The sequence below is a fragment of the Tiliqua scincoides genome, chromosome 5 (assembly GCF_035046505.1).
Source record: "Tiliqua scincoides isolate rTilSci1 chromosome 5, rTilSci1.hap2, whole genome shotgun sequence".
Classification (NCBI taxonomy): Eukaryota; Metazoa; Chordata; class Lepidosauria; order Squamata; family Scincidae; genus Tiliqua; species Tiliqua scincoides.
The window spans coordinates 137,696,487-137,713,007 of NC_089825.1; the positions used below are offsets into that span (position 1 = coordinate 137,696,487).

Below are 16,521 nucleotides of genomic sequence, written 5' to 3' on the forward strand. Positions count from 1 at the left end.
GATCACCCCTTCAATTGTGCGATCGGGATTAGATCAGGTCTCAGTATAATGATGTAGAATTTGGGGAGGAAGATGCAGCCCAGTAACCCAGCACTGGAGGACAAGATGGAGAAGATCTCCACAGTCACCATGCATTTCCCCTTGGATCTCAGGTAGGTTGGGACAAAGGATACCACACACTGCAAAACACCAGCATGCTGAAAGTGATCAGTTTGGCCTCATTAAAACTGTCAGCATCCAGGAGTGTAACAGCAGGGAAAGGGTTAGCATCCAGCCCCACACAAGTGCCTACCATTCCCACCCCTTCTGCCCCATTTCCACCCAGAAGCTCCCCTGTTCCTTCTCCATCCACTCTCATTCCTCCCACCATACAGCCTCACCGCCATTCACCTCACCCCGTCAGCAGATGGAATCTACTCCAACAGTCAGCACCCACACCTGGCCTAATGGCACTTGGTGGTAGATGCAACACTACACTGGCATCCTCCTCCTTTCAGTGGCAGAACATGGCCAGTGCTGCTGGTGGCAGAGGGGGAGTGGATTGGGCTGTACACAACAGCAAATTCCCGCTAAAGAGACTGATAATCTCTTTTCAGCTGTTCCTCACAATGATGAGATCAAGAGACTCGATTTTGCTCAATGAACTTTATAGCTGAACATGGACTTGAACCCCCAGTGTCAGGGGTTAAAACACACTGCTGTAATATTCATAACAGGTGCCTAATGGCCACCAAGGAATGTCTACATTGGTTTGGCAAGCTGTCAAAGCTCAACTTTCTTTCCCAGTGCTTGTCTTCTCAGCACCTTGGCCACTGCTGCGTGGACATCCTTGTTCCGCAGGGTGTAAATGATCGGGTTGAGCAGGGGAGTGACTATGATGTAAAAGACAGCTGTTTTCTTGTCAAAATCACCTGAGGTGCTAGACTGGGGTTTCATGTACACAAATATGGCAGTCCCAAAGAACAAGGTGACTACCACCAGGTGAGAGGCGCATGTGGAGAAGGCCTTGCTTCTTCCAGCAGCTGACTTCATTTGCAACACGGAGGACAGAATGAGCCCATAGGAGATAAGAATAACAGAAAGGGGAACCAGAAGAATCACCACAGCCACCACAAAGATGACAAATTCTGTGATCTGTGTGTTCCCACATGCAAGCTTCAATAGCATTGGCACTTCGCAAAAGAAGTGGTTGATGCGATTGGCTCTACAGATTGGGAATTGAAGCGTTGCGATCACATCCATCGTGGTACAGAGGAAGCCACCTGCCCAGGAGACTGTGGCCAGCTGCCACTGGCGCCCCCTGTTCATGCTGACGGCATATAATAGGGGACTGCAGATGGCCAAGTAGCGGTCATAGGCCATGACACCCAACAGCATGCATTCAGTGCTCCCCAGGGATGTAGCAATGTACATCTGAGCTATACATCGGGTGAAGGAGATAGTTCTGTTTTCGGATAGGAGATGAGCCAGCATCTGGGGCACAGTGCTGGTGACATAGCTGATTTCTAGACCTGAAAGATTTGAGAGGAAGAAGTACATGGGTGTGTGGAGACAAGAGTCAACGTGAACCAGCAGAATGATCACCAGGTTCCCTACTAAGGCAAGCACGTAGATGATGAGGATTAGAATGAAGAGTAGAATCTCTGTGTTTCTGTTCTTGGAGAGCCCCTCCAAGAAGAACTCTGAGACAGAAGTGAAGTTCTTAGTCTGCATCTTGGCTTCCTATATGTAGAGAAAGGACAACAGTGAGAGTTAGCGTCTTTCTCAGGGAATAAGTCACACCTAAATCAAGTGCTACATCCCAAATGAACACTCGGAGGGAAGGTATAGCAGAAAACAGCTTGTTTATTGCTGGTACCAAAGCAAGGCAGCAAGGAGGCCAGTGGCCTCAGATCATGTGCAAGCGTAGCTAGACGCAGCTACCATTTTATACTCATTTCAAAAATAGGCAAGCAAAGACAAAAGGTCCTGTAAAATTGCATCCCTGCCACACTCAAACACCCCCTTTACCCCTCCCCTTAGTTGTTGCCTCGGCAAGATAACACAGACCAGCTCTGTCTGGTCTTCAAGGACTAGGGCACTAGAGAGCCGGGCACTGGGTCAGGGGTGGCTCACAGTTTCTTGCTAATAAGCATTTTAGGCTCTCAAGCATTTTAGGACCAGAGTCAGAACTGATATTAAAATGGCGATACTTTGGTTAGAGTTTAGTGAGAGTTTTTGGCCCAAGGCTTCAGCTTCTATAATCTGCTGTGCGGTTTGCTTTAAGCATATAATTAATGAGTGCATAAGTGAATATTCTTCATTACTCTTGTCTTGAAACAAGACTAACATCTACAGTTAAAAGTAGTCATTTTTTATTTCCTGAACTCTGGTTGAGATCTCATTTGTACTTTGGATCCATGGTTTAGTTAAGTCTGCCCCCCGCAGAGATAACCCAGACCCTGGGGTATATGTATAGGGAGAGTCAGATAGACCCTGCTCCCTGTACCTCCTCATCATCATGGGCTTCAACCAGCGTTTTTAAGCTATTATCACTCCATACATGATGCATCCATCTCTAACACCTCATTCCTGTTGTTTTCAGACATTCCTGCTTCCCTAGCAGCAGGGGTGCCATTTTCCTGTTGTACTGGAAATGCCAATGGGGCATTTCATGCCAATGGGGTTTGCGCTGCACCCTGTGGTGGGAGGGTAGTTATGGAAGCCTCCGCAAGGTGAGGGAACATTTATTACCATACCTAGGGACTGCACTGCAACTGCACCGGGGCTGGAAAGTTGGATAGGATTCAACCTTCAGTCACAACATTCAGATTTTGAGATCTCTTGCCTCTAGAATGGGATAGAAGCTGGAAACAGATACTAATGGTTGTAAAAATAAAAACGTTATTTATAATATTAGTAATTATTAGTTCTTTGTGAACCTGGAGAGGGGCCCTGCAAAAGTGTTTCCAGTTAGGCCTGGCAGCTCCTAAGGGCAGCCCTGGCTGCAGGCCCACACTGACCCACTGCACAGACTGGGGCTTACGCCAGAGTAAAGGGATAAATATCCCCTTAACCCCACAGAGACTTCCAGCAGCCGTCCTCACTCCCACGTGATGTAGCAGAAACCATGCAGGGAGTTGAATAGGGTTGGACCCACACACACACACCTACACAACTTTTTTGAAATAACTAAAATCTGTAAATGTTTCAGGAGCAATAATGGAGCTTTGGTTTGATGGCTGTTTGAGACCTGAAAACATCTGCTGGGGAACAAGATGAGCCCTTCCTCTTTCCCCCACACCCAAATAGCAAAATATAGTCTTACTTACGCATACATACTGCTTCCATGTGTTTGTCAACAACCAATCATGAGTTATGAAAAACTGACTGACTGGTAAGGTCATGCAGCAGCTGAGTTGGTTCCAGTCAGCTTTCTAATAGAAGATGATGAAGAATTTCTCAGTGGTCACTAGACTTTCTGTAACACCCAAGAATGAGGGAGTGTATGGCGAAAGAACTCGTATTGATGGTTTTCTCTCCACCACTTTGCCAGTGCCTGGATTTCAGTACCTTAAAGGCTAATGCCTTGTATCTCCAACATGAGACAAAATCTAGAATGTGCTAGTGATAAATGGCAGAAACTATCTCAAGGGCACAGGAAATCATTATAGGTTTTGACAACACATACAAACAGACACGCTATAGTAGCCTGTGGATTATATATATTAAAGGTAGGGAAAATATGTTCCTAAGGCTGCCACTGAATCTCCTTTTAGAAGAAGGTGGGAAGTAAGTCACAATATCCAGGTTTTTGAGATCTCTTGCCTCTAGAATGGGATCGAAGCTGGTTTATATTCGACAAGCAATCTACTTGGCTGAGCCCTGTTTTTCCTGCTAGGCACAGCTTCTTCAGTGAACCTGCCCGATGTCTTTCCAGGCCCTGTGAGCTGAGAAACTTTAAGTGGAGGTAATGAAGATCTTCATTCATTCATTCAAAGCATATGCTCAACCCATCAGCTAAGATCCCTCAACTGCCTGCACAAGAGCTCTTTCGACCCATTTTTAAAACCTTCTCTGCTTGTTCAAGGACCTCACTGTTCTCAGCATTAGAAGGTGGAGTGTCTGCTGGCTTTTTTTCTCTGCCTGATCTGTGAAATTGGACATTAATAAAGATTCTCTCTCTACTACAGGGAGATTCCTCCAATCCATTTGGTGTTTTCCTCTGGACTTTCTGCAGCTTATTATCTGCTATTGCAACCCCTTGGTAATGAGGTTTTAATAAAGCAACCTGGGAAAAGGTTATTTGAACTTTTCAGGAAATGAAGGGGAAACAAAGAGAATGAGAAATAATTGCCAATTACTTGGCAGGACAAGAATCAGTCAGTCAGTCAGTCAGTCAGTCAGTCAGTCAGTCAGTCAGTCTATCTATCTATCTATCTATCTATCTATCTATCTATCTATCTATCTATCTATGAATGAATGAATGAATGAATGAATGAATGAATGTCCTGACTGACTCCTCAATGCCCAGCCCAAACCCCTGGACCTAGAAACATGAAATGTGGGGAGTGCATTCCTTCCATGACCTAAGCATCCAGTAAGATGGGATGTGCTAGTAAGATTTTGACGAGCCTTTCTCCTGAGAACTTGTGCTATTGCCAGCCCTTGCTCTGCTTATCCCTGGGTTCCAGTGAGAGGAGAGTTAGGGAAAGGCACTGGCTCGAGAGTTGTGTGGCACAGTCTAGCTTCCCTAACAGAACTTTGTAGTTCTTTGCATTTCTTTCCTGCCAGAACCGTGAATTTGTCATTAATGCAGATAGAAGGCCCACTTACACTCATGGAGGTCGCTTCAACAGGAGTGGGGCGGAAGTGGGCAGAGACAGCCTGAGACCCCTCCTGAATGAGAACCACACAGGTTCTGTGACCCAGCTTTTTATAACCCACATTCCCAGAGGAACGTGTAAGCTCTTTGTTGGGTAAGCTCATCCAATATTTTCTTTTGTGGTCTGATATTCCTTATTTGGTCATTCCCCAGCTCAAGATTTTGGGGGGGGGGGCACTCCAGTGCTGTGGCAAGTCAGTCTGAATTTGCTGTAGAGGCCATCATCTTAACTAGCACACCTCTTTTCATTAGATTTAGCCAGGGACCCTTTCTTTGAATTACTAAGATTAATTCGAAGAGGAGAAATTTCCAGGATGTGGCTTTTGATCACAGGTTCCAATGTGCTCTGCTGTCTAATGCAAGGTGATGAACAGCCAATGACAATCAGAGGAAAACTCACATTATCTCTTAGAAGGAGGCTGCCTCTGAAGATTTCTGCTTTGATTGTGGCAGGATCTCTCTGTCACTTAGCACTTACTCGATTCTTCCTCCAGTATGGGAAGAGAAAGTATCTAGAATGGTTTTGATGCAAAGAGTCTAAAGAACCCCTGAGATCATGCCCTGCACAGGACTATACTTCCTAAATGGAATTCTCGTCTAGACAGGTTAGTAGACAGTGCTGGGGGAGAGGTAGCGGCTGTGGTGCATGTCGGCACCAACGACGTGGGCAAGTGTAGCTGGGAGGTCCTGGAGGCCAAATTTAGGCTTTTAGGCAGGAAGCTGAAAGCCAGGACCTCAAAGGTAGCGTTCTCTGAAGTGCTACCTGTTCCACGCGCAGGGCCAGCTAGGCAGGCGGAGATCAGGGGTCTCAATGCGTGGATGAGACGGTGGTGTAGGGAGGAGGGGTTTAGATTCGTTAGGCACTGGGGAACGTTTTGGGACAAGCGGGGCCTGTACAAGAGGGACGGGCTCCATTTGAACCAGAATGGAACCAGACTGCTGGCGCATAACATTAAAAAGGTGGCAGAGCAGCTTTTAAACTGATCCCTGGGGGAAGGCCGACAGGAGCCGAGGGGCATCCGGTTCGGGACTCCTCATCCCTATGGGATGAGGATGGGGAGGTTAGAGAACAACAAGACAAAGGCAGGGTAGGAGAAGAAATTGGGAAAGGTAGGGTGATGGGATGTGATAGACGGTTTGGCACAATGAGAGGATGCGGGGACAAAGGAGCGAATAAGCAGCCCATCCTGGGGCATTCCGTGTATAAATGCTTTTATGCGAATGCCCGAAGTCTACGAGCAAAGGTGGGAGAACTGGAATGTCTGGTGACAAGGGAAAACATTGACATAGTGGGCATAACGGAAACCTGGTGGAATGCGGAGAATCAGTGTGATACCGCAATCCCGGGATATAAACTCTACAGGAGGGACAGGCAGGGGAGTGTTGGAGGTGGGGTGACCGTTTATGTTAAGGAAGGGATAGAATCCAGCAAAGTAGAGATTGAAGGTGGGTCCGACTCCACCGTAGAATCTCTGTGGGTTAAATTACCAGGCTTGTGCAGCGATGTAATACTGGGGGCGTGCTATCGTCCTCCAGACCAGAAATCGGATGGGGACCTTGAAATGAGGAAACAGATCAGGGAGGTGACAAGGAAGGACAGGGTTGTAATCATGGGGGACTTCAATTATCCTCATATTGACTGGGTCAATTTGTGTTCTGGTCACGATAAGGAAACCGGATTTCTTGACGTGCTAAATGACTGTGGCTTAGATCAGCTAGTCACGGAGCCCACCAGAGGACAGGTGACTCTGGATTTAATTTTGTGCGGTACGCAGGACCTGGTTAGAGATGTAAACGTTACTGAGCCATTGGGGAACAGTGATCATGCTGTGATCCGTTTTGACGTGCACGTTGGGGGAAGAATACCAGGCAAATCTCTAACAAAAACCCTTGACTTCCGACGGGCGGACTTCCCTCAAATGAGGAGGCTGGTTAGAAGGAGGTTGAAAGGGAGGGTAAAAAGAGTCCAGTCTCTCCAGAGTGCATGGAGGCTGCTTAAAACAACAGTAATAGAGGCCCAGCAGAGGTGTATACCGCAAAGAAAGAAGGGTTCCACTAAATCCAGGAGAGTGCCCGCATGGCTAACCAGCCAAGTTAGAGAGGCTGTGAAGGGCAAGGAAGCTTCCTTCCGTAAATGGAAGTCTTGCCCTAATGAAGAGAATAAAAAGGAACATAAACTGTGGCAAAAGAAATGTAAGAAGGTGATAGGGGAGGCCAAGCGAGACTATGAGGAACGCATGGCCAGCAACATTAAGGGGAATAATAAAAGCTTCTTCAAATATGTTAGAAGCAGGAAACCCGCCAGAGAAGCGGTTGGCCCTCTGGATGGTGAGGGAGGGAAAGGGGAGATAAAAGGAGACTTAGAGATGGCAGAGAAATTAAATGAGTTCTTTGCATCTGTCTTCACGGCAGAAGACCTCGGGCAGATACCGCTGCCCGAACGGCCCCTCCTAACCGAGGAGTTAAGTCAGATAGAGGTTAAAAGAGAAGATGTTTCAGACCTCATTGATAAATTAAAGATCAATAAGTCACCGGGCCCTGATGGCATACACCCAAGGGTTATTAAGGAATTGAAGAATGAAGTTGCAGATCTCTTGACTAAGGTATGCAACTTGTCCCTCAAAACGGCCACAGTGCCAGAAGATTGGAGGATAGCAAATGTCACGCCTGTTTTTAAAAAGGGAAAGAGGGGGGACCCGGGAAACTATAGGCCGGTCAGCCTAACATCCATACTGGGTAAGATGGTGGAATGCCTCATCAAAGATAGGATCACAAAACACATAGACGAACAGGCCTTGCTGAGGGAGAGTCAGCATGGCTTCTGTAAGGGTAAGTCTTGCCTCACAAACCTTATAGAATTCTTTGAAAAGGTCAACAGGCATGTGGATGCGGGAAAACCCGTGGACATTATATATCTGGACTTTCAGAAGGCGTTTGACACGGTCCCTCACCAAAGGCTACTGAAAAAACTCCACAGTCAGGGAATTAGAGGACAGGTCCTCTCGTGGATTGAGAACTGGTTGGAGGCCAGGAAGCAGAGAGTGGGTGTCAATGGGCAATTTTCACAATGGAGAGAGGTGATAAGCGGTGTGCCTCAAGGATCTGTCCTGGGACCGGTGCTTTTCAACCTCTTCATAAATGACCTGGAGACAGGGTTGAGCAGTGAAGTGGCTAAGTTTGCAGACGACACCAAACTTTTCCGAGTGGTAAAGACCAGAAGTGATTGTGAGGAGCTCCAGAAGGATCTCTCCAGACTGGCAGAATGGGCAGCAAAATGGCAGATGCGCTTCAATGTCAGTAAGTGTAAAGTCATGCACATTGGGGCAAAAAATCAAAACTTCACATATAGGCTGATGGGTTCTGAGCTGTCTGTGACAGATCAGGAGAGAGATCTTGGGGTGGTGGTGGACAGGTCGATGAAAGTGTCGACCCAATGTGCGGTGGCAGTGAAGAAGGCCAATTCTATGCTTGGGATCATTAGGAAGGGTATTGAGAACAAAACGGTTAGTATTATAATGCCGTTGTACAAATCGATGGTAAGGCCACACCTGGAGTATTGTGTCCAGTTCTGGTCGCCGCATCTCAAAAAAGACATAGTGGAAATGGAAAAGGTGCAAAAGAGAGCGACTAAGATGATTATGGGGCTGGGGCACCTTACTTATGAGGAAAGGCTACGGCGTTTGGGCCTCTTCAGCCTAGAAAAGAGACGCTTGAGGGGGGACATGATTGAGACATACAAAATTATGCAGGGGATGGACAGAGTGGATAGGGAGATGCTCTTTACACTCTCACATAATACCAGAAGCAGGGGACATCCACTAAAACTGAGTGTTGGACGGGTTAGGACAGACAAAAGAAAATATTTCTTTACTCAGCGCGTGGTCGGTCTGTGGAACTCCTTGTCACAGGATGTGGTGCTGGCGTCTAGCCTAGACGCCTTTAAAAGGGGATTGGACGAGTTTCTGGAGGAAAAATCCATTATGGGGTACAAGCCATGATGTGTAAGCGCAACTTCCTGATTTTAGGAATGGGTTAAGTCAGAATGCCAGATGTAGGGGAGAGCACCAGGATGAGGTCTCTTGTTATCTGGTGTGCTCCCTGGGGCATTTGGTGGGCTGCTGTGAGATACAGGAAGCTGGACTAGATGGGCCTATGGCCTGATCCAGTGGGGCTGTTCTTATGTTCTTATGAATTCATCATCCGAAAAGCACTTTAAAAAATCAGTTCCCAGCAACTACACTCAGGAGAGAAATGGTCCATTGATATTGGTCCATTGATTAAAAACCTGTGAATAATAACATAAGGTTGTACTACTTCTTTCTGACTAGCTGTTCTCTGGTGTTTAGATCAGGTCTCAGCATAATGATGTAGCATTTGGGGAGGAAGATGCAGCCCAGTAACCCAGCACTGGAAGTCAAGATGGAGAAGATCTCCATGGCTATCATATATTTTCCCTTGGAGCTCAGGTAGGTTGGGACAAAGGATACCCAAACACTGCAAAACACCAGCATGCTGAAAATGATCAGTTTGGCCTCATTAAAATTGTCAGGTAACTTCCGGGCCAAGAAGGCCACTGTGAAGCTGATGGTGGCCAGAAGACCCATGTAGCCCAGGACAATGTAGAACATGAAATTGGAGCCTTCGTTGCATTGCACTAAGATCTGACCTATCAGGGGGTGCATGTCAAACTCTGGGAAAGGGGGAGAAATCGACACCCACACAAGACAGATGCCAATTTGAATGAGAGAACAGAGAACAATGACTGACACTGCCAATCTCTTCCCCACCCATCTCCTCATCCTGTTTCCTGGCTTGGTGGCCATGAAGGCCAGAACCACGGTGATGGTTTTGGCCAAAACACAAGAAACAGCCATGGAGAAGATGCTGCCAAACACAGTTTGCCGTAAGAGGCAGGACACTTTCTGGGGCCGGCCAATGAAGAGCAAGGAGCATAGGAAGCAAAGGAGCAGAGAGGAGAGCAGGGCACAGGTGATGTTCCAGTTGTTGGCTTTGACAATAGGTGTGTTTCGGTTCAGAATGAAGATCATCATCACCACAACCGTCATCACAGAGAAGAGGAGGGCCAAGGAAGTCAGAGCAGCTCCCAAGGGTTCTCCATAGGACAAGTAGGTTATCCTTTTGGGAATGCACTGGTCCTGTTCATCATTAGGATACTGATTATCTGGACACGTCTCACATCTGACACTGGTCAGCATCTGAAATGAATGAACAGTGTATCAATATTCCAGAATACATAAATCTTCTTCAGTTTTAACTAGGGTCTACAAGTCTTCATTACATCAAGCAAAATATGTCTTGCTACCCTTTCTATCGCTCACCATGCAGCTTCACCAATGGAGTGTGCACTGTATGCTATGGTGGGGGTGACCACAAGGACAACCAGAGGTACTTTCCTATAAAAATCTTAGGTACTTCTTATGAGTCTCCTAGGACCTACATCAGCTATGTAGCTGGCATAAATCCAAGGAGACAAAGGGTGTGAGTCCGTTCAGGGAATCAGGGATAATATTCCAGTGCAAATCACTGCTGCCAGGATCCACCCCTCCATCCCACAAACCATCCCTTGCCCTCCCTCTGGTGTCAGCATTTCCAAAATACATAAATATTCTTTTCTTTACTGTGTTTTTACTGTGATCCACTAGGTTTCATTGTGACCATCAAAAGAAACCATGGTTCCGGGGGGGGGGGGGGGTTTCAGGAAAGCTTAAATAAAGATCAATAAGGAATGCTGTGTCTGCATAGAATTGTTGAGTTATAAAATTTTCCATTCTGCAACATTTTTAGGGATTGCAAATCTTCAGTAATGCTGTGCAGTGGGTGATCTTTATCCACGGATTTGGAACCTGTAGATATGAACCACCGCAGATTCTGAATTCACCTCTGGAGGACCAACAGAATACCTTTGGTCATGTCCAGGAAGTCTTCTGAGTCCAGTTTTTGCAAACCAGATGCAGGTTTGGACCTATTCCATGAATTCAGAATGCCTGCCAGAGCTTTTTTTGCAGGACTTCCAGTTTTCGTGAAAATCGGAGGTGCCTGTTAAAAGGCTCTGACAGGCTTTCTAAGTTGTGGAGAGGACGCATGTGGTGACCCTGCAACTCTGAAAGCCTGCCAGAGTCTTCTCTGCATGCATGACCTCCCCACACCTCAGAAAACAGGCTGGACTGCAGATTTAATTATTCTGGGTTTCCAGCATCTGTGGAGGTTCCAGGAACAGAAACCCCATGCTGAATGCTAACCAGTATTATCCATCTTTCTTACTCCATACACAAATTTCCATGGAAATACTCTATGCCTTCTTGGGTTTCACCTGGATTTTTGCCAGGAGAGGTGATGATGTAGTGGCTAGAGGGTGGCTGTCAGATTGTCTTCTATACAAAGCAACCTCATGAGGCTGGGGAGGACTCCCGGAAGTATGAAAACTTTCCTTTTTCTTTCAATAGGTGCTTTTCCCAACTCAGTAATCCTGGGAAGTGGCAAGGGTCACAGACTGTTAAAACTACTATTACAGCAGGATTTAGAGCTGGAAATCTTCATCTCCATTTTGGAAGCTGGCAGTAGTGTAGCTAGAGGGGGGTACATACTGCAGGTGCTGCATCACACTGTGTAAGCGCCCCCCCTCACTGTTGGAGCCATTCCAGGCAGCGATGGCAACATGCCAAACCAAAATAGGCCTCTTGCACATTGCTGTGGCTGACCAGAATTACTCCAACAGAGAGTAGGATGGGCCGCATTGCCCATAATATTTACCATTTTGCCCCCCTCTAGCTACGCTATTGGAGGCAGAAAAACTGCATGAGCATTGAAGCGATAAACAAGTTCCATCTCTATATGGAGCGATGAATTCCAGGCTTCATGAAAAAGTGGGATGGAGGGGTTATTACCTGGCTCAAAGTCTGAAGTATGCATGACTTTCCTGGCCAGGGGATCTGTGACCTCTTGCCAAAGGCCCTTCTAGTAGGCATGTTACTGGTCTGGCTCTTTGTTGTCCAGACAAGTACTCAGTACCAAGTGCATGTCTTTAAAGGCATGTCTCCCGCACACCCTGCATCAATCAGAACTAAGCAGAAATGAAATACTGAGCATGTAACAGTTTATTGTGTCATTGGAATAGGAGTGCTAAAAGTTTCCAATGAAAGGTTAGATTTGGTTTGGTCCACAGCAGGCCCTTGATGGATTCCTCCCATTCAATAAGGGAAGTATTTGTAGATCTGTTGGCATATTTATTGTAAAAACAGTAATGATCAACTGTGGAGCAGGCCCCTTTTAAAGCACCTTTCCACCATGTAGCTGCATTTTCTGTCACCTACCACTCTGGACAGATATACTCCCTGCAGGGCATGGAACACAGTCATAGCAACAAATGTCTTGCTCCGGCAGAGCAACCTTGCTGAATCCCAGGTGGCAGCTCTCAACACACGTGGAACGGGGCAACAACTAAGGACAAGGAGAAGAAAGTTGTTTGTGATGAAAAGAAGCTGAATTATCTTCCCTGTTATAAGTATCAGCTTCCTGCCTTTGGCACAAAATCAGAGGGTCAAGGATGTTCCTTCTCTTTTCCCACCTTCTCCATTTCTCCCTGGGCTAGTTTTCGACCCATTTCAACCCACTGAACTAGATGTCCTTCATCTCATCCTCTGGTCTCTGAATTACCATTCTATTAACCTGATACCTCCATTCCTAGCATTTTGACTGATTTTCATTAATTAAAACCTTCTGGGAGGGGTGATGTTTAAGGTCTTCACATCACTTGCTACAAATGGCTGCACCTGAAGGCCTGTCTGTATATTTCTTGTGAGCATTAGACCTGCATGATTTCTGCAGGAAGAAGGAGCTACTGAAGGAAGGGGGCTTGAGCAGGCAAAAAGACTGAGGGTTGAGCAGCAGAAGAACAAGCAGAAAGGGAGGAAAGCCAAGCTATGTCAGAGAACTTAGAGATGGGATTCCCTGAAGGTGAAGCTCTGAATGTTGAAAGGGTGAAAGCAAGATGAGTGTGGAATGAAAGGACTTGACTAACAGAGAGCTGGAAGAAGGGGGGAAACAATGTAACAATGGCAAGGTTAGACTGAATGAAGAAGGAAGCACCACTGGAGAAGCAAGGAGACCAGTGGACAATCAGCAAGAGAGACCAGGCAGCCAGAATGGAAAGACTGATCAGATTCCAGTTGTTGGTTTTGAGAGAATCAGTTAAATCTTTGACAGTCTGTTTCCGCAGCAGATCTAATAGAGTCAGTGCAGCCTGAACTCTTCTCTGGTTGCTCTCCTTCCAGTTCTCAGGATAATAATACTGGATTCTCATATCTAATGTATACAGCTTTAGTTCTCTAAGGTTTTGGAGAGGAGTCTAGCTCAATCTGGAGAGAGTGGGGATTCAGCCTGGGTCTTGCATTCCACCACTATGACCCTTTTTCCCTTGTGAATGAATCATGCCCACGCATCATCAGCGTATATGTGACGGGAAGGAGCTGGGACATCCTTCCTCAGCTTTGAAACTGTAGCACAAACACTGTAGAAAATACTTACTCTCTTTATTAAAAAATTAGGGATGAAAAGATGAAAAACAGCTTCTGTGAGACAACATAAGCAGCATCAAACAATGAAATATTATGGCCAAGCAGAGCTCACATTAGGAGCAGATTGTTGTCAGTCTTCACCTCTAAAACTAGACTTAAGCAAAAGAGATCCACATACTTGCTTAAACCTGTGATTCCACACAATGGCATTTGCATTAATGATGAACGCTTTGCCTGCAGGAGCCTGGGGGTCTATTCCTCCGACACGAACTCTCTGGAAGCTTTGATTGGGGAACGTGACCAAGTTGAGGATATCATAGCCAGTGGCCAGGCCTCCACTTTCATCAAAAAAGATTTCGTCCCCTGCACTGTTGTTAAAGCAGACAGTTCTCAAAAAAGAATGAAGCTAGATTAGGGAAGGAAAGGGTCATCAACTGGGGCAAATGGTGAGCAATGGTTTTGAGAGAATCAGTTAAATCTTGAACAGTCAGTTTCTAATGTTATTCATTTGGAATTTACTGCATGGTGACCTTGGTGTCTGGCAAATCTATTTGCCATACTATCATCATCATCATCATCATCATCACTGATATTAATTCAAAATATTTGTATACCACCCTGGAACAAGAAGTTTTCAGGTCAGTTTACACAGCAAAGGAATAAAAAGAAAAACACCTGTCCTAAAGGGGCTCACATTCATAAAAAGAAGACTCAAGTAAGACATCAGAGGAAGGGTATGCAAGTGGAGATGGGAAAATAGGGAAGAGTATGCAATTACCTGATTGACTCTTACTTAGTGTTAGTTACAATAACGTAGTTGTGTGTGTCAGGCCAGTGGAGGGGGCCTCTTGCCCTGCCTCTTCCTCCGTTGCCTCATCTTGAAATATGAATTTGTATGGAATTTTGTTTTGCTAAACCTTAAAACTGTTCCCTCCCCACTTGGAGGTGAGAAATGAATATTATGAATGGAACCTCTCAGAGGAATTCCCCAAAAGATTTTTCTCAAAGCTTCCTGTTTAGAATAAGATTCCCAGCATAGGATGCTGCCCTGCAGATGTAATGCCCACATAATTCTCTACAATAGTGGTTCTCACACATTCAGCACCGGGACCCACTTTTTAGAATGAGAATCTGTCAGGACCCACCAGAAGTGATGTCATGACCAGAAGTGACATCATCAAGCAGGAATATTTTTTAACAATCCTAGGCTACAATCCTAGCCACGCTTACCCAAGAGTAAGTTCCATTGACTATCATTGTTAAAAGAACATACATAGTAGCTAGTTAAAAGTACAGGTCTGTAACATTTCCCCAAATGCAGTCACATGCCATGGTAGCATCAAGTCTAATATATTAAAAATAAAATATTGAAATGAATGGGGACCCACCTGAAATTGGCTCACGACCCACCTAGTGGATCCCGACCCACAGTTTGAGAAACACTGCTCTAGAAGTTTCTCGAGTTGCTCTGGAAATTCATCCATATGGGAAGGGAAGGAAGATGACTTGTTTACACCACTGGTTCCCAACCTGGGGTATGTGTATGACCAGGGGTACTTGCCAGGATCTTTAGGAGTACTTGAAAAAGAACTGAATGATTGTGGGAAAAGGAAGGTCTGAATTAGAATGACTTGTGGGGCTGGCAAAGCAGGAAGGCAGGCAGGCAGGCAGCTAACTGGCTGGGAAAGCTCCAGCAAGTGCTAGTTTAGATGAATTTGAAATAGCAGCAACTATATTAATTACAAACATTTTGCTAATATGTTTGGGTAGGAGGTCTGGTCTAGAGGGTAGAGCAGCCATTTTCAACCATGTTCCGTGGCACACTGGTGTGCCGCGAATGATCCCGAGGTGTGCCGCGGGAATTTGGGAGAGGGTCATTTATCAATAGGACCATTGGGGGATGTGAGCCCCCACTGACAGCACAGTGTGCCTTGTCAATTGTCAAAGAGCTGATGGTGTGCCTTGACCATTTTAGTGCCTTGGCAGTGTGCCGCGAGATGAAAAAGGTTGAAAATCACTGGGGTAGTCCAAAGATAACATCTAAAGGTGGCCGGTTCGAGGCCACCGGCAGCTGCTGAGCTAAATTATTCCACCTGCTCTTTGGTGTGAGTGAAGAAGCGTCTTGGCTGCCCTTCAAGTGCGAGATGAAGGAGCTGCTTGTCAGCCAGCAGGGAGGCAACTGGGGGCCAGAAGTGATACCAAACCGTGAAAGATCCATCTGAAATGTTGTGCAGTTCTTGAAAGACAGAACCTTTCTGTGATTGTCAAAATCCCCTTGGGGGTTTAGAGATAGCCTGCCTATGTGAACCGCCTTGAATAAAGTCAGAGGAGTAATCCGATGACCAGAAAGAAGGTGGTATATAAATATCAGTATTATTATTATTATTATTATTATTATTATTATTATTATTATTATTATTATTATTATTGGTACAATTTATGGAAATAGGCTACCAAGAGGTATGCAAGTAAAAACCTTGGGAGCCACTGCTCTACACAAGAGGGTAACTTGAATGTTCTTGATCATCCTAACTTTCTTGCTCTCATAATAATATCTGTCAGGACTGGTATCCACCTTGAAATTTGATGAGCTGCCTATGGCATTCATAGCCAACCTGTTTTCCTCCTCTCCTCTCGGTTGCTAACCCACTAAAAGAGGATGTCTTCACAAAATGTTGTAATGATTAAAAGTGGTTAAAGTACCAGCTTCTCAAACATTAACAGTTAAACAACAAAAAGGTCACTAGAATTTGGACACCAGTGGTTCTGTACATCACTGAATCAATATTCTCTCTGTATCGCCAGTCAAAACTTTAGGGATCCGAGATGAATGATGACTTCAATCATCATCTTTGAGATTAAGGGCACAATCCTAACCCCTTATGTCAGTGTTTTCCAGCACTGACATAAGGGCAATGCAGCTCTGAGGTCAGGGAACAAACTTTCCCTTACTTTGAGGAGGCCTCCGTGAGTGACACCCAACTGCAGGATGCAGCACATGCGCCAATGGCACAGCTATGCCAGTGCTGGAAATCACTGACATAAGGGGTTAGGATTATGTCCAAAGTAGTTTATTATGGCTGAGCTGCATCTAGGAGAGGTTGTTTCTCACCTGCCATGGTT

At 45.7% G+C, this 16,521-nt stretch overlaps 1 protein-coding gene across 1 annotated transcript; it reads right to left on the reverse strand.

The window, feature by feature from the left end:
* Positions 1 to 762: 762 nt before the first annotated feature.
* LOC136653809 (olfactory receptor 2D3-like) lies at positions 763 to 1,713 on the reverse strand. Its single transcript, XM_066630690.1, has one exon. It carries the CDS (start codon positions 1,711 to 1,713, stop codon positions 763 to 765), a length of 951 nt encoding a protein of 316 aa, XP_066486787.1.
* Positions 1,714 to 16,521: the final 14,808 nt, after the last annotated feature.